General features: G+C 37.7%; 1 protein-coding gene and 1 long non-coding RNA gene across 9 annotated transcripts in view; one reads left to right on the top strand and one right to left on the bottom strand.

Annotated features, from left to right (window-relative positions):
- Positions 1-5,964, bottom strand: part of LOC128772999 (uncharacterized) — a 74,805-nt gene extending 68,841 nt beyond the window's left edge. Inside the window, exon 1 of one of the 3 annotated variants that reach the window (XR_008417167.1) lies at positions 5,572-5,964. This is a non-coding gene — a long non-coding RNA (uncharacterized LOC128772999). Of the gene's footprint in view, positions 1-877; positions 2,322-5,571 lie in introns of those variants that run through there. The other 2 variants (XR_008417168.1, XR_008417166.1) reach the window with 2 other exon arrangements.
- Positions 5,965-6,466: 502 nt separating this feature from the next.
- Positions 6,467-27,780, top strand: part of HECTD1 (HECT domain E3 ubiquitin protein ligase 1) — a 91,222-nt gene continuing 69,908 nt past the window's right edge. For 5 of the 6 annotated variants that reach the window (XM_019428068.2, XM_019428066.2, XM_019428065.2 and 2 more), the window contains exons 1-3: positions 6,467-6,580; positions 8,029-8,189; positions 27,452-27,686. In XM_019428068.2, coding sequence (XP_019283613.1) covers positions 8,050-8,189; positions 27,452-27,686 — 375 coding nt within the window. In that variant the 5' untranslated portion in view covers positions 6,467-6,580; positions 8,029-8,049. Of the gene's footprint in view, positions 6,581-7,919; positions 8,190-27,451; positions 27,687-27,780 lie in introns of all 6 variants that reach the window. The other variant, XM_019428064.2, reaches the window with a different exon arrangement.

Raw genomic sequence — 27,780 nt, 5'->3', positions numbered from 1 at the left:
AACATGGTAAGTGTCCAATAAAATCTAGCTGCAATAGTAATAAGAATTACTATAATTATACTTAAATGTTGTTATTATTGTATTGACTTAGGCCAATGGCTCTAAGCCTTGGCTACACATTAGAGTCTCTTACTACACTTTAAAAAGTACTGATGGTTAGACCTTACCTTCAGAGATTCTGACTGATGCGGTCTGAGATATGGCCTTGGTATCTGACATTTTATTTTATTAATTTAATTTAATTTAATTTAATTTAATTTAATTTAATTTAATTTAATTTTTTTTTTTTGGTAAAGATTCTATTTTTAAGTAATATTTACAGCCAACATGGGGCTTGAACCCACAATCCTGAGATCAAGAGTTGCATGCTCCACCAACTCAGTCAGCCAGATGCCCCCAAGAACTCTTAAAATTCAACAATGAGTAAATGAATAATCCAATTTGAAAATGGGCCACAGATCCAAACAGACACCTCACCAAAGAAGATACGCATGTGGCAAATAAGTATATGAAAAGATGCCCAATATGATGTCATTAGGGAACTACAAATTATTATTATTAGTTGTTTGTTTGTTTGTTTGTTTGTTTAAGTAGGCTCCATGCCCAATGTGGGGCTTTAACTCTTGACCCTGAGATCAAGAGTTGCATACTCTACCAACTGAACAAGCCAGGCACTCTGGGAATTGCAAAATAAACCAACAATATGATACCACTATATACCTATTAGAATGGGCAACATTCAAAACAATGATAATACCAAATGCTGATGAGAATGCGGAGCAACAGGAACTCTCATTTATTGTTTATGGGAATGCAAAAATGGTACAGCTACTTTGGAAGACAGTTTTGTACTTAATAAAACTAAACATATTCTTACCATATGATCTAGAAATCATGCTCCTTGGTATTTACTCGAATGAGTTGAAAGCTTATGTCCACAGAAAAACCTGCCCATGAAAAAAAATTACACATGGATGTTTACAGCAGCTTTATTCCTATTGCCAAAATTTGGAAGCATCCAAGATGTCCTTCAGTGGGTGGATAGATTAATATGGTACATTCAGACAACAGAATATTATTCAGTCCTAAAAGAAATGAGCTATTAAACCATGAAAAGACATGGAAGAACCTTAAATGCACATTACTAAGGGAAAATGCATATTACTAAGTGAAAGAAGCCAATCCCAAAAGGCTACATACTATATGATTCCAACTAGTCCAACGTTCTGAAAAAGGCAAAACTATAGACACAGTAAAAAGATTTGTGGTTGCCAGGGCTACTGAGGAGGGAGGGATGAATAGATGGAACACAGGTGATTTTTAGGGCAGTGAAACTATTCTGTATGATACTATAATGATGAAAATGTGTCATGATGCATTTCATTGTCAAAACCTATAGAATGTACAACACCATGAGTGAATCCCAACATAAAACATGGACTTTGAGTGATAATGATGTGGCAATGTAGATTCATTAATTGTAATAAATATAATTATTTTGATAGTGAGGATTTTGATAGTGAGGAAGGTTGTGCAGGTATAGAGGTAGGAGGTATATGGAAACTGTACTTTCTGCTCAATTATGCTGTGAGCTTAAAATGGATCTGAAAAAATAGTGTATTGTAAAAAAAAGTTAAAAAAAAAAAGTTCCCCAAGTGAATCTAATGTGCAGCTAAGGTTCAGAACTACTGGCCTAGGTTCTTTGCATATATAACCTCCTTCATTTCTTTAAAAACAGTTTTTTAAAATGTTTATTTATTTTTGAGAGAGAGAGCATGTGGGGAGGGGCAGAAAGAGGGGGAGACAGAGGATCCGAAGCAGGATGGGCACTGAGAGTAGAGAGCCCGATGAAGGGCTCAAACGCATGAACCGTTGATAACACGATCTGAGCCATTTAACCAGCTGAGCCACCTAGGTGCCCCATTCTTCAATTCTTCTCATATCCATCTGATTAGGTAGCTGTGGCTATCCTATTTTATATATGAAGAAACTGAGGTCTGGAAGGCTTAAATAATTTACCAAGTTCACCAAGCTAGTAAAATGGGAACTAGGTTTCACACACTGCTTGGCCAACTCTAATGTATAACCTTTTTTACCATACAGTCTTTTAATAATTGGAGCTGGTAGATCAAAGTAAAATGCAGTGCCTCATAAAGTAATAATTTCCCAACACTGGAAATATTATAGAAGAATCTGGATAACAAGTCAGGGATGGCACAGACTGCTACATTGTTTTGTTTTGTTTTGTTTTGTTTTTCAGCATGAGGGAAGGTAGAGGGAAGGTATGAGATCATGACCTGAGCCGAAGTCGGATGCTTAACTGACTGAGCCACTCAGGTGCCCTGATATTCCTTTACACTCTTAAGAGTCAGAGTTGAAGGCCTATGTTTGAGAACTAGACCTGTCCTTTACTAGTTGTGAGACCTTGAGCAAGTCACCTAATTTCTCTGAATTTTTTCTTGTTTGTAATATAAAGAAAATATTTGTGCTAATTCTGTTAGGTCATTTTTTAAATATATTAAAATAATATAGAAAGATTAAATATTTTTTAGTCTTTTGCTAACTGTAAACCTTTATACAAATCAATTTTATGTTTTTTAATTTTTAAAATTTTCTTAAGTAAGCTATATGCCCAAAGTGGGGTTTGAACTCAAGACCCTCCTGAGATTAAGAGTCGCATGCTTTACTGACTGAATCAGCCAGGTGCCCTTATGGAAACCAATTTTAGCTTAAGGGTGGCTAATAATCCTAAAACCTGCATCATATCATAGTACTCCTTTGTTTAAAATGTTCAAGGGCTCCCCATTGCCCAAAGAACAAACTTCAGACTCCTTAGCATGGTGTTTTAAGACCTTTAGAAAATGAATTCCAATTAACCTCAATGTCCTCTTCTGGCCACTAACTTTATTCTAGGTTCCAGCCAAACTTAATTTTCTACTGTTTCAAAATGGCTACACTCCTTCATAGTTGCAGCCTTTCAAAAGTTGAGAGAAGCCAGGGACACTCCCATTTCCAGTTAATAGTTGAAGAAATGCCCAGATATCTTATTTGTAGCCTGTTTGAAATGTTTACATCTAATGATGCTTTTGATATATAAAATATGTAATGGCATATAACTGTGTTATTCATAAGATAAGACTTATTTTAAAAATAAATTCATAGTAATGTCAGTTGGTGGTATAAGAGTTTAAATTTGAATGATGAGAATTTCCTTTTTGAACCTGTGAATGGATCCCAGTAACTGTATATTCTGAAGATATTTCATAGAAGTGGGGCCTATGCCAAAAGGTGAGGAGCATTCTTCACACTTTTATGCCTCTCCACATGGTTTTCCTAATGTCTGGTCAGCTCTAACTCAACATCTGCGATCTAGTTCACACATCATTTATGAAGCCTTCTGAGATACCATTACCTCCTTGATGTTCTCAGTGTACTTGACAATATTATGTGATAAGCACTACCACAGAGGCAGACAAGGGAACTGTGTTCACATCTACCCTCCCCTAGATTTATAGTTTATTGAAGATGAGGTCTGTGACTCACTGTGCCTGGCACATAGCAATTCCCAAAGGCCATTATTCTTATATTTTGACACCAAGGTGAAATATTACCAGGTAAACATATCTTGGTTTCTTGGGACATATATTCAAGTACGGTCAGTTGCCATCACAAGATCTGTTTTCTTCAGGGCTTTATTCTTTTACTTCAATGTTCTTGTTCACATTTGAATTTAAAATAATAATTACAATAAAAGTCACAGTACTTTTTGGATAAGGTTTCTTTAAAGCATACCTCAGTCATTCATTTTGAAGTAGAAGTAGATGGTGCGAATAAAGATGGTAAAGGAATAAGGGAAAATACACCTTAAAATTTCAGTAAAGTGGGGGCACTTGGCTGGCTTAATAAGTAGAGCATGCAACTCTTGATCTCTGGGTTGTAAGTTCGAGCCCCACATTGGGTGTAGACATTACTTAAAAAAAATAAAATCTTTAAAAAAAATTTAGTAAAGAGTAGTCTCTTCCAACTTTTCATTTTTTTTAAGTTTTAATTTTTTTTATATTGAAAGAGAGAAAGGGAGAAAGAGAGAAAGAGAGAGAGCTCAAGGGGCAGAGAGAGAGAATCCCAAGCAGCTCTGTATTGTCAGTGCAGAGCTGGATACCGGGCTCAAACTCACTAACTGGTGAGATCATGATCTGAGCCCAAACCAAGAGTCTGATGCTTAACCAAATGAGCCATCCAGGTGCCCCTCTTGTAACTTTTCTATTTTCTGTTAATAGCATAATCATTTTCCTAGCTTCCAAGTGCTCTCTCTGCAAGCTTAAAAAAAAACAAAAAAAACAAAAAAACCCGAAATGAAGTCAATCATTTAAATTCTGATATATCTTTTTAAAAAATAAAAATATTTTTTAGATTTAGCTCTTTATTCTTTAAAAAAAATTTTTTTTAATGTTTATTTATTTTTGACAGAGACAGACTGTGAGTGGTTTAGGGCAGAGAGAGAAGGAGACACAGAAGCAGAAGCAGGCTCTAGGCTCTGAGCTGTCAGCACAGAGCCCGACGTGGGGCTCAAACTCACGAGCTGTGAGATCATGACCTGAGCCGAATTCGGACGCTCAACGACTGAGCCACCCAGGCGCCCCTAGCTCTTTATTCTTATTGCCAATAACTAGGCCCTTTCTCCCTCCACCTATGGAGAATTTCAGCAACCTCCCAGCTAATTTTCTCATCTAGGTAGCTCCTTTTAAGCCATTCTATCAATCTTTCTAAGACCTAATTCTTCTAGTCAGTGTTCTAATCCAAAACTTGCTACTCACCTAAACTTAAATTCTGCATCTGGCATTCGAGGCCCTACTTACTTTAGTCCCTACCTTCTCTCCCCTTCATTGTTGAATGCAGATTCTTTGCTCGGGGCACTGTCCCTCTTTCCTTTGTCAGAAGATACCAGGCTTTGCTTGTTTTCTTCCCCCTCCCTTACACTGTCTATATTCCACCCATTCTTCAAGGTACAGAAAGAATGCTACTTCCTCCTTGAAGATTTTCCTGGTAGCTCCAAATCATGTTTATAGCTACCAAAGAATTTTCTGTATGTGTTGTAGTTGTGACAAGATAGTGGAATCCTCTACCCTTTTCTCTTGATTTGAACTGTTAACAGGAGACCTAGGGATCATTACCTGCGACAGTGGGACACGTGCCTATATATGTTTGAAGTGAAAATCTGTAATTTCCAAAATACTGGCTAAGCATATGCAGGTTGCTTACAGGGACACAAATACTATCATGTAATATTCATTTTTGTTTAAAAGATGAAAAGGGGAAAGTACAGTGAGAGTGTCCGAGGTATGGGTTTGCTTATCTCACAAACCAAGGGGTTCGTTTCTTTATTAAAAACAGCTATATTTACATTTTCAATTAACTACATCCTAAAAATCTCCAAGTACGTCTTAGAAGCAAGCGGATTTTATTTTCAAAGCGTGTAAAACAAAACGTTTGAAAGGAATAACCACGGATGTACTTGAGACCACAACCCACAGAAAAGACAGTCAAACGCACACTCTCAGCTGCGCTGCTTACCGGGACGCCCCTGAGCCTGAATTCACGCTTTTTGCAGCTCAGTTTTCTTATCAGTGGGATGGAGATAATACTTGAAAATATTTTCTTCTCAGGGTTATGGTGAAAGGTTTCCTTTCCCGTGAACTGCAGGGGGCTCGCCTCCCAGGACACCGGGTGGGGGGGAGGGTGCTTTTCCTCCTGCGACGCACTTCCGCGCGCGAGTAGGGCTGCTGGGCTGGGAGGAGGGGAGCTCGCGTCGGAGTGCGGGCCGCCGGGCCGGAGACTAGGCAAGGACAGGTTGGGCCACCGCTATGACGTGCAGCGTGGGGGCCTAACAGCAGGAGCACGCTAAGTGTGTAGGCACGGTGCAAAACAAGCTGAGCGTGCGTGCACCAGTGTGCGGGGGTGCTGGGAGCGTGCTCGCATTGCCAGCGAAGCGTACAAGCGCCAAGGCATCCGACCGAAAAGCGACTCCTGATAAAGGGAGTCCGAGGCCCGCGGGGCCACACCGTCCCGGTAGTGGCGGCCACGCGTCCGGTCGCCCGGCGCCCCAGGTTGGCGCTCCTGCGCCGCCGGCCGACAGGTCTCCGCAGCGCCCCACGTGGCTGCCTGCGGGGCCGCTGTCGGGAGAGTCGATTTGCTCCGCCTCCGCCGAGCTCGGCTGCCCTCCGCAGCTTCCCCGCCCCGCTCTCGTTCGACCCTCCTCCCTTACCCCTCCGGGATCGCGATGGACGCGGCCTCCCCCCGCCGCCGGCAGCACCGCGCGAGCCTCTGAGCTTCAGGCCTGAGGAGCCGCGTGCCGGGGACCGGACGTGCGCTGGTTGCAGCCGGTCGGGGGAACCTCTCGCTTCCCTGTCACCAGGTCCCCACGGAGGAAGGGGAGGGACGAGGCGCGGCTTTTCCTGTGCCGCTTGCCCGGCTCGACCTGCGCGGCCTGCGGCTTCCTGGTAACTCGAGGGCCGCGGCCGGGCCTGGCTCTGCCCGCGGCCTGCTTGGAGCTGGACGGAGCGGTTTGGGACGACAAGCCCGGGTAAGAGCTTAAAGGATAGGGAGGCGGGAGTGCCTTACGCGGTCGGAAGGGCCAGCCTGGGGGCCGGGATCCGGGATGCCCGGCGGCGTCCCGGGAGCGAGACCCCAGCTCCAGTTGAGGTCGGCCGGGCTGCTGCGGGCTTACCCGCTTAGCCCCTTTGTTCCCGTCCCTCGGCCCTGCCCGCGGCGGGGCCCGGCTTGCCGGAGCCGGAGCCCGCGGCGGGCCCCCCTTGCCCTTGAGAAGGGTTCGCCGCCGGGTCGGCCAGGGACGTCCCCCGGAGCCTTGGAGTTCCGGGCGCAGCTCCCGAGAGACCCGCCGCCCTGCTCGGCCCGCCGGCCTGTTCTGGGCACTGGAGGCTTGCTGCTTCTCCTCCTGAACTTCCCCCTCCCAGACACAGGTAGCTAACTTAGCGGGGTTTGGTGCCAGGAAACCAGAGCGCGGTGCCTGCGCCTCCCGGCGCGGGGCTCGGCTGGGCCCGGAGTGTTGGGTCATTCCTGCTGGTCGCCGCCGTTGGGTGCCCACCGTGATCCGCGGTTGGATTCACACACCTGCAGCTGGCGTACGTGGGACCCAAAGCTGTCGTCCCGTCAGGGCGCCTACGGGCTTTTGTAATGACTTGCCTTTTGGGGCTGCTTCTCTTATTTCGTGTTTTTGTTTTTGTTTTGTTTTGTTTTTAAGCCAACTGCCCCATTCTGTGGGGATGGGGAAAGAGGACCGTAGATTGGCTTGTATTCTGATCCGTAAGGTGTTAGTCCATTGCATTTACTTTTAGCATTTCTTTTTTAAACTTTTAAGAATAGTTGCCAAGACTGCCAGAACTCTTAACCAAGCCTTTATTCATAGATACATCTTGTATCTAATTATTGTTCGTATGTGGACATCTTAAGAAGCAGTAAGTAAATTAGGAAGTGGGCAGAATTTGTGGAATTGGAGATAATCTTAAAGCAGAAATTTATTTTAGAGGGGGACTGGATCAAAATGTTTAGAGCCTCCTCAAAATACTGAATCTAACCCTTATCTGAAGATCAGTTTTGGGTGGAGGACGGGGGAAGAAGTTTGCTGGAAAAAAAAAAAAAAGAACCTTTAGGAAGGTGTTCTTTGCCTTTTGGCACAGACGTTGGTGATAGCAGTAGTGGGATCTGAAGCTTGTTTGACTGTGTTTGACAAAGACAGCTCTGGTTTCCAGTTAAGTAGAAACTACCTACCCTTATACTCTTGTGCAAAACTGGTTTTTATTTAGTATGATATATAAACATTAAACCTGAGGAATAAGGAAAGTGGAAAAACTGCTTTAAAGTACTTTCTCCAAACATACTTATGAGTCTTTTCTAATTCCTAGGACACCAGGAACATTTGGTTCTAGCTGATATAAAAGAAAAAAAATTTTAACCCAAGCTGATCTGTCCTGGATATTTAAAGGAATTTTCCTTTTACTTTTTTAATTTAAGCAAAGAGGCTTTTAAAAAACCATGGCAGATGTGGATCCTGATACATTGTTGGAATGGCTACAGATGGGACAGGGAGATGAAAGGGACATGCAGCTAATAGCCCTTGAACAGCTATGCATGCTGCTTTTGATGTCTGACAACGTGGATCGTTGTTTTGAAACGTAAGTACATCCCTTCATCATCTTTTGGAGTTGCTCTGGTGACATCTGTTTTCAACCATTTGCTGACTTCACTTTGCATAGAATTTTCTCTAGTGACTTTTAAAGTTAACTTTTTAGAAGTTTCTGCAGTTTTGCATTTTATTTCTGAGAAATAAAAATTAGTAAGTGAAGAAATTCCTGTAATGATCATTGTCATGACACAAATATGTTTGTTGAATGAATAGGAATTAGGGAAAACTAATTGTAACTTGATTCATTTTCAAAATATGTTATGAACTGAGAAAATACAAATACTTCTTTAAAGGTACCTATTTCTGTACCAAGAAATTACCTTGAAATAAACAAGGAAATAGAAAAGATAATGAACTTAGTTTCCAATCTCCCCTTTCTTCATTAGTATTATATGACATTGTACTTTTGTTAAAGCAAATGATTGCTTTGTAAATTTCAGTTTGGAGGGTTTAAATTGGATGTTACTCTTATAGCATATTTTTGGAATGGTAGAAACAGATTTTGAAATTTTAGAGAGTTTAAACAGTTTTATTCAGAGGTTTTAATGTAGAATTAGTGCAGAAATGTAAAAGAGAATTCATTACTAGATTGGCTGTAAATGTTGTTTTTTCCCTCGTGTGATACTTGCCCAGTTAGATTAACCATTCTTCTGAATGCTGAACACATTTGGTTTTTATTGTTTATTTTATATTAATTAATTACAATTTTTAATTCCAGTAGTTAGTAAATGAAAACTCAGTTGTTTTCTGTATTTGTTTTAATGCTAGTTTGAAGAAATTAGAAAATGTTTTAGATGTTGACTTAAAACTTGGCATAATTATTTTAATTTCTTTGGATGGCAATAAAGGCTCTTATTACTAAATTGACAAAGTATTTTTAATTGTTTTCAATTTTGAATGAATAATTAATGAAGATGAATTAATAAACGAAAATAACTTTTGGTTGTAAATCTGATTAAAATGATAAAAATCTTAGGATAAAAACCCTTATAAACAAAGTTTCAAAATCAAAGTTTGTTAATGGCCCATTTATGTCAACTAGTTTTTGTTATTAACAAACTTTATAATAATTTAGCCCTCCTGTTGACACTTGTTTTAGCAGGATTCATAGCAAAGTGAAGTAGAATTTTGAATATTCATAGATTTCATTAGAAGGTCTTTATTAACTTGAGAATTACTTTTGGTATTTTATTAAAAAATTTTTTTGTTTTTAATTTTTCTTTTTCTTTTATTTTTTATTTATTTTGAGAGAGACAGAGACAGCACAATTGGGGAGGGACAGAGAGAGAGAGAGAGAATTCTAAGCACTTACAGTGTGGAGCCTGATGTGGGGCGTGAACTCATGAACTGTGAGATCATGACCTGAGCCTAAACTAAGAGTTGGACGCTTAACCAACTGAGCCACCCTGGTGCCCCTAAAAAAAAAAAAAAAAAAAATTTTAAAGTTTATTTATTTTGAGAGAGAGGGTGGGAGAGAGAATCCCAAGCAGGCTCCATGTTCAGCATGGAGCCTGACAGAAGGCTGGATCCCACAACCATGAGATCATGACCTGAGCTGAAATCAAGAGTTGGACACTTAGCCGACTGATCCGCCCAGGGGCTCCACTTTTGGTATTTTAAAAAGTTATACTTGTGGGTGTCTGGGTGGCTTAGTCAGTTAAATGTCCAACTTTGGCTCAGGCCTCGTGAGTTCGAGCCCCACGTCGGGCTCTGTGCTGACAGCTCAGAGTCTAGAACCTGCTTTGGATTCTTTGTCTCCCTCTCTTTGCCCAGTTCCCCTGCTCACACTGTCTCTCTCAAAAATACACGTTCAAAAAAATTAAAAAAAAAAAAAATTACACTTGCTAGTCAAATTAACGGTTGTTTTGCATCTTCTCTTGGGTACTAATGTATAGTAATTTGTAATGGCATTAAAAAAAGTGTTACCATATAAGAACAATTTTTAAGGACATTTTTAAAATATAAAACTCATCCCTATATAAAATTCTACCATCGTAACATAATTGTTATTTTTTCCATCTTCCCTTCTAGACTTTTATATTTGATACAATGTAATTTTAAGAAAGATGAAATTAAAGTCGATGTGACTTATATTTTTTATTTACTTAGTAAAGATACAAGACTATTTCAAATTGGAATGGTTATCCCTGTTTCATGTGGCATAACAGTCATTTGTCTACCTAAAAATGGATGTTTGATTAAATTTGTGACAATTAAAAAAAGAAACAAAACTTAGTTTGCTCTCTTTGTTCTTTAGTCAGATTTTTCTTGTCATAAGGAAAATTTAAACCAGAGAGGCCCCATAGTGAGGTGGAAAGAATGGGCTGTGGCATCAGAGATCTGAGTTCAGATTCTTGGATTCTTGATCAGCTACATGTAATTTAGCTTTTGAGAGCCTTTCTTTCTCTATAAAATAGTTATCTTCTTTATTGTAGGCTCTTTGTGAGGATTAAAGAATGTATGTGAGAAGTGTTTTGGTTAAAGTGGGCTGCATACTAATATTGAATTTCTAATTTTGAATTTCATTTTGGGACTTTATTTTGTAAAAGTGATTGATTTTGGAGAGCCTTTTTAAATTCTTTGCAACAGTCAACAAATAAGGTAGGGAAAAACAAGATGATACGCATGTTTTGAATATTGGTGAAAATCTCCCATACCAACTTGAATTCACAAGATACTAGCAAAGAGTCCTTAGTTACATTGAGTAAATATATGTTCAGATATTAATAGTTATATGTCTGTTTAGTCAAAAAAGGCAGATGTTGGGGCGCCTGGCTGGCTCAGTCGGTTGAGCGGCTGACTTCGGCTCAGGTCACGATCTCGCAGTCCGTGAGTTCGAGCCCCATCTTGGGCTCTGTGCTGATAGCTCGGAGCCTGGAGCCTGTTTCAGATTCTGTGTCTCCCTCTCTCTGACCCTCTCCCGTTCATGCTCTGTCTCTCTCTGTCTCAAATATAAATAAACGTTAAAAAAATTAAAAAAAAAAAAAAGGCAGATGTTAAGTCTTTTTCTTTAATTTAGATTTTATATGGCTCTCCATTTTTTGTACCAGTTTTGACTGTCTTTTTGAAGTTAATGAATATACATTTTCTGTGAAACTGTGATGTTTCTTAGTAATGCCTGAACTTATAAGGTTATGCCCTAGAGAGTAAAATACAAGTTCGGGGTTAGTTTTTGCTTTCATTTGTGGTTAGTGAGTTAAATTTAATATGTTACAAATTTAATAAGAATTAAATGAATTACAAATGATTTTGCATTCACATTAAAATGGATGATTATTGTACATACTATTATAAGTAGGTGCATCCTGGGTTCTCGTAGATCCTGCCTACTATATTTTCAGACAGTATAATTGAAAAGTTGTCTTTTCAGGGTGGAATCTAAGATTTCCCCAGAAGATCTAGGAAATGGAATATTAGGGGTACTACTTTTAGGTACCAGAAGGCTCTTTTTTTAAAAATAATCATCTTAGTTAATTATGAGGGCACAAAAGGATACAGAGTACAAAGTCTCTTGCTCTCCTGTTTCTGACTAATCAGTTCAAAGGCAACCACTATTAAAGATTTTCCTAGTGTATTCTTTGGGTGAGATCCCAAAGAAGACTGTCTCGAGTCTGGATTCCAAAGTGGTTGAATACAGTGGTAAAAACCTTCTGTTGTGTATTTACAGGAAAAAATAAAAAATACCTACAACAGTGACAAGGGTTTAACCTTTTAAATTGTCTTCCTACTTTATGTCAGATGTTAGAGATATGGTGATGACCAAAACAGATAGAGTCTCTGCTCTTATGGTGCCTACTAGTCTAATAGGGAAGGCAGATATTAAGTAATTATAGAAATAAAATTGTGGTTATAAATTGTGATAAGTGCAATGAAGGAAAAGGTTAGGGTGCTATGACAGTATGTAGAACACACATGACCTGGAGGGGTGGGAATGGTCACTGTGGCCTCCTTTGAGGAAGTGGTTTTTCCTAGAGATATGAAGGATGGATAAGTTTATGGGATAAAGTATGAAGAGGTGAGGTAGAAAGGTGTTCAAAGAAGAGGCGATGTGTGAAGAATTTGAAGTGGCTAAGTATGACGTGATTGAGTAACTTAGAGAAAACTACTGTCACTGGGACAAGGAAAGGTTGCAGAGTGCTTTGTAGAAGGTAGAGGCTAGATGGGATGGAGTCTTGTATATATGACAAGAAAAGCTTTTGGTTTTATCTTAAGAGATAAAAGTACTATAGAAGACTGTGGAGTACTGTAAGAGTGACTGATGTGATTATGTTTGTCTTTCAAAAACATTAACTACTCTAACAAAAGTAGATAGGTGGAGAGGACAGAAAGAACAAATGCTTGTAGACTTGGTAGATTATTATCCAGAGAGAGAGGTTTGTAGTAACAGAGGTAAAAAGAAGTGGATAGATTTGAGATAGATTCAGGAGGTAAAATAGAACTTGTCGAATGATTGTATATGAGAGAGTGAGAAAGGAGGTATCTGGAATATTCAGGTTATAATGGATGATGGTGCCATTCATTCAGAGAGAACACTGGAAGAGTTTTGAGGGGCTAAGAACATGAGTTTGGATTTGGCTGGATTCTCATATCTGCCTCTGCATTCAGTCTATTGCATTGTATTTTGATTGAAATGTATGAAAAAAAAATCCTCCATAGATGTAGTTGGCAAAGGGAGGAATGTTGTACTGATTTTTTAAATATAATTATGGGTATTCTTCTTTGATACCATACAAAACTGGACAAGTGATAGTTTCTTAAGGGTTAGTTACAATGTGGATTCTGAATCATGTCAGTGAACTTTTTGTACTCTGTACCCATTTTTAAGCTTGTACAATTGTGCACTGATCATTGATTTACTGAGCTGTACAGATATTCCAAATGTTAACATATGTCATTCTACAGTATCACAAACTCACATTTGTTTAATGTGAATACTGATATCAGAAAAGTTTCAATATTGGGAAGCTGTCCAGTTCATGGTGGCAGATACAAGTTTTCCAAAATTGTCATTTTTGCTTGAGAGCTTTAATGTTATCATTGGCGATAAATACTGTCAGTTGTTTTCCTTGAAGTGGAAGGCTTATTTACTTTGTTAAGTTTTAAGAAAATGTTTGCCAGATATCCAAGTCTGAATAATCATGGTTTGTCAGAAGTTCTTTCAAGTAAACATGGTGTTGCATGAAAAAAGTGTCTAGTTCAGCTCTATAACAGTGCTTTCCTTTGACACAACCATCATTCTTCAGGATGCAGAAGTGCTTTACACTTACTTCCATTTTCTGATGTAGGATATTAAAAAAAATAGGTATTCGAGGGTTGAGTTACAGTAAAATAATTATTTTTGCTTCATCAAGGTTATTCTGTAGTGAAATTGGCTCCTCCCTCCCCCCATGCTAAAGCTTGGCAGTGAAGAATCCAATTAGTAGTAGTACAGTTTAGTACCCCTGGCCTTGATTCATGCTGAAGCACCAGCAGTTTCATCCACCATTGCTTTTGCGTCATTAGTATACATGTCAACACAGGAGGAAAGTGATTCAAAAAGAGAAAGGACAATTGTGTTTAATTGTGGTGAGAGGTCAAGTAGGGTGAAGACTGAAAGGTGTGCTTTAGCCTCATTCTCAAGGGCATTGATCTTTTTTTTTTTCTTTTAAGTTTATTTATTTTGAGAGTATGGGCATGAGTGGGGGAGGGGCAGAGAGAGGGAGTGACAGCATCCCAAGAGGGCTCCGCAGTGCCAGCACAGAGCCCAACGTGGGGCTTGAATTCAAGAACTGAGAGATCATGACCTGAGCTGAGATCGAGTTGGACGCTTAACCGACTGAGCCATGCAGGCACCCCCTAAGATCATTGATCTTAATGAGAGCTGAATGGAGGGTGATAAGGGGCAGATTTGAATTGGTCCAGAAGTAGGATATGAAGAAATAGAGATGGGGAGTGTGGAAAAGTTTTTTGAAAAATTAGATTGGAATGGGGGCGTAGGGTTTTGTCTTTTAAAGGTTATAGAGGTAGGAGAGAGAATGGAATATCTATAGTGTTTAGGATTCTGAGAAACTGGGAGAAAATCAGCTTCTGTTAAGACTAGTGCTTTTTAAACTTCAGTGTGCATGATGTGAATCATCTGGGGATCTTGTTAAATTGCAAGTTATGATTCATTTGGTCTGGTGTGCTACCTGATAGTCTGCATTCCTAGTATGCTGCCAGATAATGCTGAAGCTGTTGGTCAGAATATCTTAGTTTAGTAGCAAAGCTCTCACTGTTGGAGAGAGAGATTTTAAGTAGTGTGTTCTTGTTGTAAAGCAGGGAAGATGGAGAGATTAAATGCAGATGTTTTAGGTTTGATGGTAAAAAGCTGAAGGGATTTCTGTCTGATGACATCTGTTTCTCCCTGGAGTAGGAGACTAAAAAGAGTGACAATACCTCGGATTGGTATGGGGAAATTATTATGCTCATATAGTGCTAGTAGCTTCATAACAGATATCCCTGTCTCCAAGCTGACTGTACCCAGAATTATAGTCTTAAAATCTTCATGGTCTTTTCCCCCAACTTTTTTGGGGTGTAAAGGGTCTTAAAATACTGATTTGATTGTATCACTCACTTTTACAAAATCTTCTGGGTCTTTACCTAATGGACAGAATTTAAATGTTGATTTCAAAGACATCTCCTGTGTTCCTACAGTACTAGATACAAAATATAACTACTACTTTTGTTTTTCTGTTGCTAAGCATAGTGCCTGGCATACAGTAGCTAATATCCAGATACTGAGAAACTGAAGAAATTATTCATGTTGTGCTTGTTTTTCACTTAGGCCTAAAATGCCTAGAAAAAGTACTTACGGAGTCATGAAATTAGTTGGTAAGCATGCAAGAGAAGGAGCATTGTATTCTCTGTAGTACAATGACAGCATCAATATATATTTTCCTATCTCTCTGCGTTTATGTACCTGCCTTTTCCATATTAACTCCTGTTTTCATCTACCTCATGGTAGAGTAACAGGGAAGTGAAATTACTTTTTTGATCAGCCCACAGCTGATGCTTTCTTGATTAGAGAACGTTCACCAGATATGTATAATCCTGAAAAGTTAAGTAATTTCTGTTTACAGAAATCAGGTGTTTATATACTTCTTTTCAGTGGACAGCAGAAAGAAGCACTGGAAGATGAAAACCATTCTCTAAGGTTCTTATCCCTGGACTCTAGGGGGCTCATAGATAATGATCTTCAGTGAGCTTTGTTTATCAAAGTGTCTATCGCCTTAAAATGTAAAAAAAAAAAAAAAAAAAAAAAAAAGCCAACTCTTCTAGTTTATAGAAAATTTTAGACCTTTGAGTTCCTCAGAGCTTAGCACTGTCTTGTTCATCTTTGTATCCTACCCCCCAACACTTAGCACAACATTTGGCATAAAAAGGCATTCAGTAGATATTTGTTGGATGAATTGCAGTCAGATTTGTGTGTGTATTTTAACTGGAGAAAAGCAAGTCTACATATTGGAATTTTACTCCTTTTTTCTTTGAGAGGGAAGGCCATAATTTTCAACTGCCGTGCCATGAGTTATTTTTAGTTAAGCAACACAGAGTCAAAGCTGGGACAGGGACAAAAATAAAATAAAAGATGAGAGGCACCTGGGTGACTTGGTCAGTTGAATGTTTGACTCTTGATTTCAGCTCAGGTCATGATTTCAGGGACATGGTATCGAGCCCCGCATGGGGCTTAATGCTGAATATGCAGCCTGCTTAAGATTCTCTCTCTCTGCCCCTTTCCCTTGTTCACACTCTTTCTTTCTCTCTCTAAAATAAAAAAATTAATAAAATAAAATAAAAGATGAAATGACTCAAAAGATGCTATTTATTATCTTTACAAAACCAAATTTATTAGACTTTTATAGTTAAACTTTTGTTTGGTTTTATATAAAAGAAATGGAGAATTTACAGACCGTAGTCAGTAAAATATTGCCACTATACATAACTTCCTTTTTTTTTTAAAGTTAAATTTTATATTGTAAATCTTAAGAAATCTTGGCCAAAATTCAAGTGATGCAGTCTAGAAAAAGAGTATGATACAGTATAAAAACTATTACAGTGCCCAGGGAAATTATTTCTCTTTGGAACCTCATGAAACTTGTTCTTATTTTAAGTTATTTATCTCTGCTTTTCATCAGGGAAAGGTTCTGATGTGATTGCAGGTAGCATTTTGGAAACCATTGCTTAAATATGGATTCATCTGAAGTTTCTTAATCTCATTGGTGTGGTTGAGTGGTCTGACAGTTCCATATAGATGAGTAATCCTAATGTTTCCTAATTAAGAAACATAGACCTTTGAGTCTATAGGTTGGTATTATAGTATAGTACTAGGTTTAATATACTGTATAAACTTAATTTCTACCCATAAAGTAAGAGACAAATATTTAGCAAGTAAATTTTTGAAAAACTCTTTAATTGAAAATAAGATTTTATACCATAGGTGTATACTTTTAGTGCTGTTCAGGGAGGTCTGTGATTATTATATGCATGATCTTTATTTTTTTTTCTTAGATATATTTAAATTACAGTAAAGTTCCACTTTTGACAAATGCAGAGCCGTGTAACCACCACCCACAGTTGAAATGCATAGCAGTTTCCTAGAGCCGTACCTTTGAAATTAAATCCTTCCCCAACTCCAGTGCTTGACCATCAGTGGTTTGTTCTCTGCTGCTATAGTTTTGTCTTCTACACAGTGTTCTATGAGTAGAATCATATATACATTGCGTAGCCTTTGAATCTGGCTTCAGATTCAAATGTAAATGTAGTATATTGCATTTGAGAATCATCCATGTTGCTGTGTGTGTAATAGTTCCTTCCTTTCCATTGCTGTGTAGTACCATTTTATGGATGCATCCCAGAGGTGGTTTATCCATTTACCTCTTGAAGGTAAATGGTTTTTCTAGTTTTGGTCATTATGACCAAAGTTGCTATAAACATTAGCATACAGATTTCTGTGTAAATATGAATTTTCATTTCTTCTGAAATTCTTAGAGAAAAATCTGACAAGATGCAGAAATTGGGAAACTGATTTCAAAATTACATGGAAATGCAAAGGACCTATGCTAACCAAAACAAGTTAGAGGACTAATGATACTGTATTTGAATCTCTGTTCTGTAGCTACAGTAATCAAAACAATGTGGTATTGATGTAAAGCTAAATGGATTGATGAGATGGAATAGTTCAGAAATAGACTCATGTACGGGGACACCTCATTTCAACAAAGGTGCAAAGGCAGTTCAGTGGAAGAGGGTAGTTTTTTTGTTTTTGTTTTTTTTTTATGGTGCTGGAACAATTGTATCCACATGGAAAAAAGAAAACTGTGATTCATATCCCACACATTACACAAAAATAAAATTAATCATAGATCTAAATGTTAAACGTGTAACTATAAAATCTCTAGAAGAATACATAGGAGATAACCTTTGTGACCCTAGGTTAGGCAGATATTTCTTAAATAAACACCAAAAACACAATCCGTAGGAATAAATTGATATGTTTAACTAATTCTTTCTGTAATAGAGGACTGTTAAGGTTACTTAATTCTTCTTGAGTGAATTTTAGTAGTATGTCTTTGAAGGAATTTATGGGCATAGAGTTGTTTGTAGTATTCCTTTTTTATCCTTTGGATGTTTGTACAGTATGTAGTGATAATTTTCTTTTTCATTTTGAGACTGGTAATTTTTATCTTTTGATCAATCCAACTAAAGATTACCAATTTTATTAATCTTTTCAAAAAAGCAGCTTTCGGTTTAGTTCATTTTTTATATTTTCTTGTTTTAAGTTTTATTGATTTCTGTTCTGTATTAGTTCCTTCTGCATTGGTTTGAAGTTTAATTTGTCCTTTTTTTCTGGTTCTTAGGTGGAAGCTTAGGTTACAATTTGAGACCTTGTCTAATATAAGCATTTAATAATAAATTCCTCTTTTTGCTTTAGTTGATTTTGTTTCTTTTCATTGGGCTCACAAAATTTAAAAACTTCCTTTAGAACTTTCTTTTTTACCCGTAGGTTATTTAAAAGTGTTGCTTAAGTTACAAATATTTGGGGGTTTCCAGATATTTTTGTGTTCTTGTTGTGGTCAGAGAATATACTTTATATTATTTTAATTATTTTAAATCTGTTAAGGTTTGTATTATGGCCCATGTGTCTGTTTTTTGGTGATTTGTCCACATGCACTGGAGAAGAATGTATATTCTGCTCTTGTTGGGTGGAATGTTCTCTAAGTGTCATATTAGGTCAGGTTGATTGATAGTGGTGATCAGTCTATATTGTTGATTGCCTGTCCATGTGTTTTATAGGTTCCCGAAAGACATGTGTTGAAGTCTCAAGTATAATTGTGTTGAAGTCTCCAAGTATTTCTCTTCCATTATTTCTGTTTTTCAAGTATTTTGAAGCCTTGAGGTGTCTTTAAAAGGATTGTTTTCTTGGTGAATCAACCCTTTTGTCATTATGAAAAGACTCTTTTTATCTCTGGTAATTTTCCATGTTCTAAAGTTTATTTTGTCTTCTATAACTATAGCCACTCAAGCTTGCTTGCTTTTTTTTTTTTTTTAAGGTTTTATTTTAGGTAGCCTCTACACCCAACATGGGGCTCAAACTCACAACCCTAAGATCAAGAGTCACATGCTTCACTGACTGAGCCAGCTATGCACCCCTCAAGCTTTCTTTTGATAGTGTTTGTTTAGTCTATGTTTTCCCATCCTTTCAGTTTTAACCAATCTATGTCGTTGTATATATGTGGGTTTCTTGTAGACAGTATATGGTTGGCTTGTGTGTGTGTGTGTGTGTGTGTGTGTGTGTGTGTGTGTGTGTGTTTTAAGTAGGCTCCACACCCACTGTGGCACTTGAACTCACAACCCTGAGATTAAGAGTCACGTGCTCTATTGAGCTATTGGCTTGTGTTTCTTTAAATCCAACCTGACAGTCTCTGTTTGAAATTGGTGAATTTAGACCATTTACATTTGATATAACTTTTAGTGTATTTGGATATATGTATAATGTTTGAATATTTGTTTTTTGTTCAATTTTTTTTCTTTCCTGTCTTTCAAAGTATAGAATATTTTGTAGTGTTATATTTTAACTTAGCTATTGTTTTTTGTCTCTGTCCCTTTATGTATATATATTTTTAAACGTTTATTTTTGAGAGAGAGAGAGAGAGAGAGAGAGAGTGTGCGCGAGTGGGCACCTGCAGGGGAGGGGCAGAGAGAGAGGGAAACACAGAATCTGAAGCAGGCTCCAGGCTCTGAGCTGTCAGCACAGGGCCAGTGTGGGGCTTGAACTCGTGAACTCTGAGATCATGACCTGAACTGAAGTCGGCTGCTTAACTAACTGAGCCACCCAGGCACCCCTAATATTTATGTGTTTTAAATTGATAGACATTGAAAATCTCAAGATACTCTGTTACAATTTTCACTTTCAGCAGTCAGGTTAATGGGAGAAGAAGAATCTATTATATTTACCTATGTATTTATTTCTTTTTTTCATTCCTGTAAAGTTCCATGTATCTCTCTGGTGTTCTTTTCTTTCATTCTGAAGAACTTTCTTTAGTATTTCTTTTAGGGAGGTCTGCTACTGATGAAATTCTCTTAGTCTTCCTTCATCTGAGAATATCTTTATTTTGCCTTCATGCTGTGAAGATACTCTTGCTGGATATAAAATTCTGGGTTGAGAGTTCTTTTCAGCATTTTAAAGATATCATTCCACTATTTTCTCACTTTAATGGTTTCTGATGAGAAATCTGCGCTCATTCTAATCTTTGTTTCTTTGTGTTGTATTTCCCTTGCTCTTTTAAGGTTTTTTAAAATATATACCTTTGGCTTTTTGTTATTGGATAATGATTTTTTCTGTGCATGGTTGTCTTTGAATTTGTCTTATTTGAGGTTTACTGAACTTCTTGAATCTGTATGTCTTTGACCAAATTTGGGAAGCTTCTTCTTCAAATCTATTTTCTATAGCCATTTTTTTCTCCTTTCCTTCTAGGATAATAGCGGCACAAATGTTATATTTTTTTGATAATGCTCCCTCAGGTTCCTGAGAGTTTTCCTTTTTTTTCTCCCAATCTTTGTACTCTCTGTTCCATCTGTAAGGTTTTTTCCCCTCACAAATTGTGCTTTTTATTTCTAAAACTTTTATTTGATTCTTTTTTATATTTTTCTGTTTCTCTGCTGAAAACTTCTGTTTCCAGTCATTTCAAGAATGTTCACATTTACCTGGTAGAGTATAGCTATAAAATCTGATTTATAATCCTCTTTGGTAATTTTAACATCCAGATTGACTCAGGCTTGCATCTGTTGGCTGTCTTTTTTTTTTTGAGTTGGATAGATCAGATTGTACTGATTGTGTTTCAAGTTATTTTGGCTTTTATCTTAGATATTTGGGATATTATATTGTGAGATTCTGGGTTTTATAAAAATCCTCTGGAGATAATGTTGATTTTGTTGTTTTATATTGGTACGTAGTCAACCCAGTTAGATTTAGACTGCAAGTTCTGTCTTGCTTTTTGTAGGTGGTGGTTCCAATGTCCATGATTTCATAGCCTTTGTTATGGTGTTTGGGTCTACTCTGTACATGTGTCATTCTTAGTATAATCTGGGACTTGGATGGTGGATTATGTCATAGCTGTCAAAGTCTTTGCTGCTGTTCTTCACCTCTCCTCCACTGTGCAGTTTGGAGGTGAGCTTAGGATTTGTGTTGGGGATCCTCTTTTTGCTCTTTCTTCTGAGATTTCCCCTGTATCTTTTGGCTACCCAGAGCCCTTTTTTACTAGTGTTCTGAAACTGGGACTCTCTTGATGTTACAGCTACACTTCTTCCCACCCCCTATCCTCCATTCTTCTTCCCCCTTGTACTGGGACTAGACTAGACTGCCCCCCAGGTGAAAGTATTGAGAAAAAAAGAAGAAGATAATAGGATTCTTCTCATGCTCTTTTGACCACAGGGGCTCCTTTTCTTAGTTCCCAGTTCTCTGCAGGGCCTTAGATGCTCAGGCCACCTCCACTGCACTGTGGATGTGTCATTTAGGGTTTAGTTTGAGGCTTAACTCTGAGGCTAGCCTTTGGGCCAGGCAGGGAGTAAAAAGCCTCAGTACTTTTTCCTCACACTCCCTGGCTCACAACGACCCTCTTTCTTGGTTCTGAGTTTTTGTTCTGTGCTCCTGCTACATAGTTTGGGGACTTGCCTCATCCAGGGGTCAAACCAGGAAAGAAAAGAGGAAAGGAAAAAGCGCCTGAAACTCACTTTCATCATGGGTCTTTATTTAAGTTTTGACTTCCTATCTAGTCTATCTGCTGTGTACTTTTCAGAGTCCTCAGATACTTTTTTTTTTTCCGGTAAGTTTATTTTGTGAGATAGAGAACACAAGTGGGGGAGGGGCAGAGAGAGGGAGAGACAGAATCCCAAGCAGGCTCTGTGCTGAAGGCACAGAGCCTGACATCAGGCTTGAATTCACATACCGTGAGATCATGACCTGAGCTGAGAGTAAGAGTCAGATACTTTACCGACTGAGCCACCCAGGTGTCTCAGTTGCTTTTTTTTGTTCTGTCCAAGGTTTTTGGTTGCAATCATTGGGAGAAATAGGCTGTAATAAGCTTAGTGAAGTTGACTTGTCCCAAACTTTAAATTTATTTTCTGGGAATTACAAAATACGTTTGTTTCAAAAATTTGAAAAAAAATCAGAAAAGGAAGTTTAGAGAATGAGAAATTTGGGAAATTCAGAAGAGTTTAAAGAAGCTTACAATTTCTCTAATTTTCAGAGAAATTATCTATAACTGCACCATTCCTCTAGTTTTTTCTCAGGATATTTTTACACAAACACTAATGGCTATGAGTTTTTTCACTTATTTTATATTTCTGTTAAACAATATTTGTATCATAAGTTTTCAGTAAGTACCTTAATAAAACCTTCATAACCTGTCATACAATTATGTCATATACTTAATTATGCCCTTGTTATTAGATATATATAGTTCATATCACTGAAATCTTTGTACATTTTTGTCTGATAACTTTTTTGAAGTCTTGAATTCACAATTATATATAAAAGGAAATCAAAATTTCCTTATTTGTTTGAAATATGTAATTATTTTTAGAAATCTGACCAAATGTGTTTGTATATAATTATCTTCTTAGAACCATCTTCAAAATGGTACTGCATTTGATAGAGGACCTTGTGGTTTTGGGTTGTTTTGAACTTTACAGTTTATTGTAGGAAAATCCAATTGAAGATAATGTTACAGATTTTCATTCCTTGGAGCAATGAATGAGTAGGTTTCTAAATTTTGATTTTTATCTTTTAAGAGAAATTGGAATGGAAATTTTAAAATGATGTTTATATTTGCCCAGCATGGTTTTGTATCTACCTCAAGTATGTGTTCATACAGAAATAAGGTCTGTATTAGAAATACAGGAATAAAATATGAATGATTGGAGGAGCACCTGAGTGGCTCATTCAGTTAAGCATCTGACTCTTGATTTTGGCTCAGGTCATGGTCTCATAGTTCATGGGTTTGATCCCCCCATCGGACTCTGTGCTGACAGTGCAGAGCCTGCTTGGGATTCCCTCTCTCTCTGTCTCTCTGTCTCTGTCTCTCTCGCTCTCTTGCCCTCTTGCCCTCCCTGCCTCTCTCTCTCTCTCTTTCTTAACTTTTTTTTTTTTAATGTTTTTTTAATTTATTTTTGAGACAGAGAGAGATAGAGCGTGAGCATAGGAGGGGCAGAGAGAGAGGGAGACACAGAATCTGAAGTAGGCTCCAGGCTTCAAGCTGTCAGCACAGAGCCTGACGCGGGGCTTGAACTCACAGACTGTGAGATCATGACCTGAGCTGAAGTTGGAGGCTTAACTGACTGAGCCACCCAGGCACCCCCCTCTCTCTCTTCCAAAATAAATAAATACACTTTAAAAAATGAAAAAAATATACTTTAAAAAAATATGAGTGATTGAATTCATTTTGGAATTTACTTGGTAATTTTTTGTTATTCTCATCAGAAACTCTTTGTGTCCTGAAGTGTTTGTATATATGTATATGTGTGTGTGTGTACAGCTTTAGGTTCTTTATTTTCTTGGTGAGGGGTTGAATAATTCTGTGTTTAATATAATTAAAAAAAATTTTTTAATATGAAATTTATTGTCAAATTGGTTTGCATACAACACCCAGTGCTCATCCTAACAGGTGCCCTCCTCAATGCCCATCACCCACTTTCCCCTCCCTCCTACCCCCCATCAACCCTCAGTTTATTCTCAGTCTTTAAGAGTCTCTTATGGTTTGCCTCCCTCCCTCTCTAACTTTTTTTCCCCCTTCCCTTCCCCCATGGTCTTCTGTCAAGTTTCTCAGGATCCACATAAGAGTGAAAACATATGGTATCTGTCTTTCTCTGTATGACTTATTTCACTTAGCATAACACTCTCCAGTTCCATCCACATTGCTACAAAAGGCCATATTTCATTCTTTCTCATTATTTAGAGAGAGAGAGCGAGCAGGGGAGAGGCAGAGAGAGAGGGAGACACAGGATCTGAAGCAGGCTCCAGGCTCTGAGCTGTCAGCACAGAGCCTGATGTGGGGCTCAATCTCACCCACCGTGAGATCATGATCTGAGCTGAAGTCTGACACTTAACCAACTGAGCCACCCAGATGCCCCATTCTGTGTTTAATTTTAAAAGTTTATTAATTTTATTGTGGCCAGTCAAATTTTATGAAGTTTTATTTTATCTTATGAAATGTTTATTTATTTTGAAAGAGAGAACATGAGCACAGGAAGGGCAGAGAGAGAAGGAGAGAGAGAATGCACTGTTAGTGCAGAGCCTGATGCAGGGCTTAAACTCACAAACCATGAGATCATGACCTGAGCAGAAATCAAGAGTTGGATGTTTAACTGGCTGAGCCACCCAGACACCCCAATGCTAGGCATATATCTTATGTGGATGTCTAAGTAGCTATTTGAATAGTCCAAACAAGAGTTTGAGGTTGGCTTGTAAAAGATGATTGAGAGAAGTGGATAGATTTAGGATATATTTTAGAGGGAAAATTGGTGTGATTTAACTTATGGATTGGATGTGTAATGTGAGGAAAATAGGGGAAAAACTAAGGATGATTCTTAGGTTTCTGGCCTTTTGAATGGTTGTAATAATCACAAAGATGATGATTTGGGAGTGGAGGAACATAGCAGGAGTTTTGTTTAGGATATGCTCTTTTTAAGGTGCCTGTGATAACCATAAAGTTGAGGTTGAGTTCAATGACCAAGTTGAATTATTTATCAACATAGGGTTTCTCTTAAAATGATATTAAGAAATTCTCGGTCAACTATACTTAAAAAAAAAAAAAAAAAGATTAAAAAAAAATCCCTAACCAACAACTGAAGGCACAGTTTTAAGGTATTACATGTTAATATTACAATGGTTGTTTTAAAGCAGGAAAACCAGTAGAGTATGTTAAGAAACAATACTTGTTTTTAAAAAAAATACTTGTTAGTGATTTTTTTTAGTTCATTATGAACTTTTAAGTAATATAAGTATAGTTCTTTCAACTGTTTTGTGCTTTTTAGAGATCATTAATTAATATTGGCATGATTTTCCCTGCCTTTTTGCTCAGTTTATAGTTGATTTGTATTGAGATTTTGTAATTTGCTTTGATTCTAAACACTTTTTTTTTAAATGTTTATTTTTGAGAGAGAGAGAGAGAGAGCAAGCATGAGAGGGGGAGGGACAGAGAGAAAGGGAAACAGAATCTGAAGCAGGCTCCAGGCTCTGAGCTGTTAGCAACAGAGCCTGATGTGGGACTCAAACTCATAAACTGCAAGATCATGACCTGAGCCAAAGTCGGGCGCTTAATGAACTGAGCTTTCCAGGTGCCCCTGCTCTGATTCTAAATTAAAAAATTAGTGATTTTATATATGAAAATGCCTAAATACTTTCTCATTGTTGAAAAAGTAAGGAGCCATAAAAAGAATTATTTTTCTGCCCATTTGTACAGCCCATGTTCTGTACTATAATTTTAGAAAGTTCATGAAGCAGGTTTTCACTCTACCTGACATAAAGTAAGCTCTTATGTGTTCTGACCATCTTTATTTTTCTCTTGGTAATAAAATTGATCACAGTTAAAATCTGAGAACCTATGTTTAGAAATTTTTGTTTTTTTAAACTGTCCCCTACCCATACTTGTTCAGAAGATTTGTCATATTTTGGAGGACACAGCAGGGAATATAGTCCCCAAATTGGCAAATACTCCATTTCCACATGAAATATAGAAAAGTTACACTAAACATTTGTTTTCTGTTAATTTTTTGGTGGGCAGTTTTTGTACTGGGTAAGAAAGATGAATAATTAAAATTTTTAATGTAAAGCATGTGGTAGATCAGTTCTTGTCCTTTGAATCAAGGACTGTCTGCTTCAGCATCTTATTTTTTATTCAAAAGTTACTGTTTTCTAAAGAAAAAAATAGTTTTAAAAACTGTGTTGTTGGGTGAGCCTGGGTGGTTCAGTCAGTTGAGTGTCCAACTCTTGATCTCAGCTTAGGTCATGATCTGATGGTTTGTGGGTTTGAGCACCGCTTTGGGCTCTGTGCTGATGGTGCAGAGCCTGCGTGGTATTCTCTTTCTCCCTCTCTGTCTTCCCCTCCCCTGCGTGTGCATGCGCACATGTTCACATGCTTTCTGCCTCTCAAAATAATGTAAAAAAAAAAAAAGACTATGTTGTTCCCCAATAGTATTAACATTTTTATAGTCTCTTTTCATTTCTTCAGTTTACTACATATGCATAGGTAGACAGCAGCAAAAGTGCTTTAAGATTCTGATATGCTAGTCAGTCTTCTGATCTTACCTCTAAAAAAATTAAAAATTTTTTTAATCTTACCTGAGAGCTAGAGGACTATCTCTTATAATGTTGCCTCAGAGCATTTCCTGCTCAGGAAGATTATAAGTGACTGTGTGACAGAGATTGCTAGTGTTGTGGACTAATAAAAACCACCTGTGTTTAATCAATGACTGGTAAATCATGGAATGCAAGAGATTTTTTTTTTTTTTAGCTTATTTATTTTGAAGTGAGAGTGATAGCAGAGGAGGGGCATAGAGGGAGAGGGTGGGGCTGAGATAGAGAGGGTGAAGTGGCGATAGAGAGGGAGAGAAAGAATCCCAAGCAGGCTCCACACTGTGAGAGCAGAGCACTACGAAGGGCTCAATCTCATGAACTGAGTGATGATGTCCTGAGCTGAAATCAAGAGTCAGATGCTTAACAGACTAAGACATCCAGGTGCCTCTGCAAGAGATCTTCTGAAATCTTTGGTACTATTCCTGCTGGTGGACTCCTTAAGTTAAGATCATCTAAGCAGATTAAGAGTAGAGTTGCTTTGATGTTCATACAGATAGTTTTAAAGGTACACACACAAAAATTTGGAGGACAAAGTAATTCCACTAAAACATTTAGAGCACACTACCTTTTGTGTTATCTGTAGTCCATTTAAAGCTTAGTTTGTGCAGAGAAGTTAGAATAATGTATTTGATTTCATGTAACTGAGATTTCTATGAAATGTAAATCATGGTCTTTCATATTTTAAGTGTTGATAAAATATAGGGGATATTATTGGTACCTCACAAATTCTACTTTTGATAAAACTGTTTTATGCAGGTTTATATTAGCAGGCATTAGACTATTCATAGGAGGGAGGGAGAGCTAAAGTTAATTAGTTTAATACGGTTCCAATGTACTGAGCTAAGTGTTTATATAATTTTATTTAATTTTTGTAACATCCATATAAAGTAGGTATTCTTTAGATATTATCTTTGCTTTACAAATGGGGAAATTGGACCAGAAAGATTACAAAGTTGTATGTTTTCCCTTTGTCTGTTAAACCCCAAATCAGTACTTGTTCCCATAAAACAGGAATTGAATGATGTTCCTGGCCTTCAGGACCTTTTAATGTAAATAAGGAAATAAAGCTATCTGAAGAGGTTAGGGAAGGTTTTACAGAGGAGTTGATGTTCGAGCTGAGTATTGAGTAGGAATTTTTTTTAACGGGGTTTCAAGATAATGCTGCTACTTTAAACTGCTAACTTGATATTTTCAGCAGTGATGAAATTAGCATGTGAGAATTGCTATAGAAACAAAAGCATTGTGAGAAATACTGCCTAATACACATGCAGACACAGTATAAAACGTGCTGTATTATGTTACAGTTTTTATTTATTATTTTGTTAATATTTTGATGTGAAGAATTTAGTAATTCTAGGTGTAATATGATTTTTTTTTCACTACAGATGTCCTCCTCGCACTTTCTTACCAGCCCTCTGCAAAATTTTTCTTGATGAAAGTGCTCCGGACAATGTGTTAGAGGTGACAGCCCGTGCCATCACATACTACCTGGATGTATCTGCAGAATGCACCCGAAGGATTGTTGGGGTTGATGGAGCTATAAAAGCACTTTGTAATCGTTTAGTTGTGGTCGAACTTAATAACAGGACTAGCAGAGACTTAGCTGAACAATGTGTAAAGGTAAGTCTTTGTTATTTATTGGCCCATTTGAAGGTCACTTAGAGAATAAAAAATATATTTTGCTAAAAAAATTCTTTCATTATTCTTTGAGAGT

This window comes from Panthera pardus, unplaced genomic scaffold (genome assembly GCF_024362965.1).
Source record: "Panthera pardus isolate Hobbes unplaced genomic scaffold, ASM2436296v1 HiC_scaffold_24, whole genome shotgun sequence".
NCBI lineage: Eukaryota > Metazoa > Chordata > Mammalia > Carnivora > Felidae > Panthera > Panthera pardus.
This window is presented reverse-complemented; position numbering and strand designations above follow the sequence as displayed.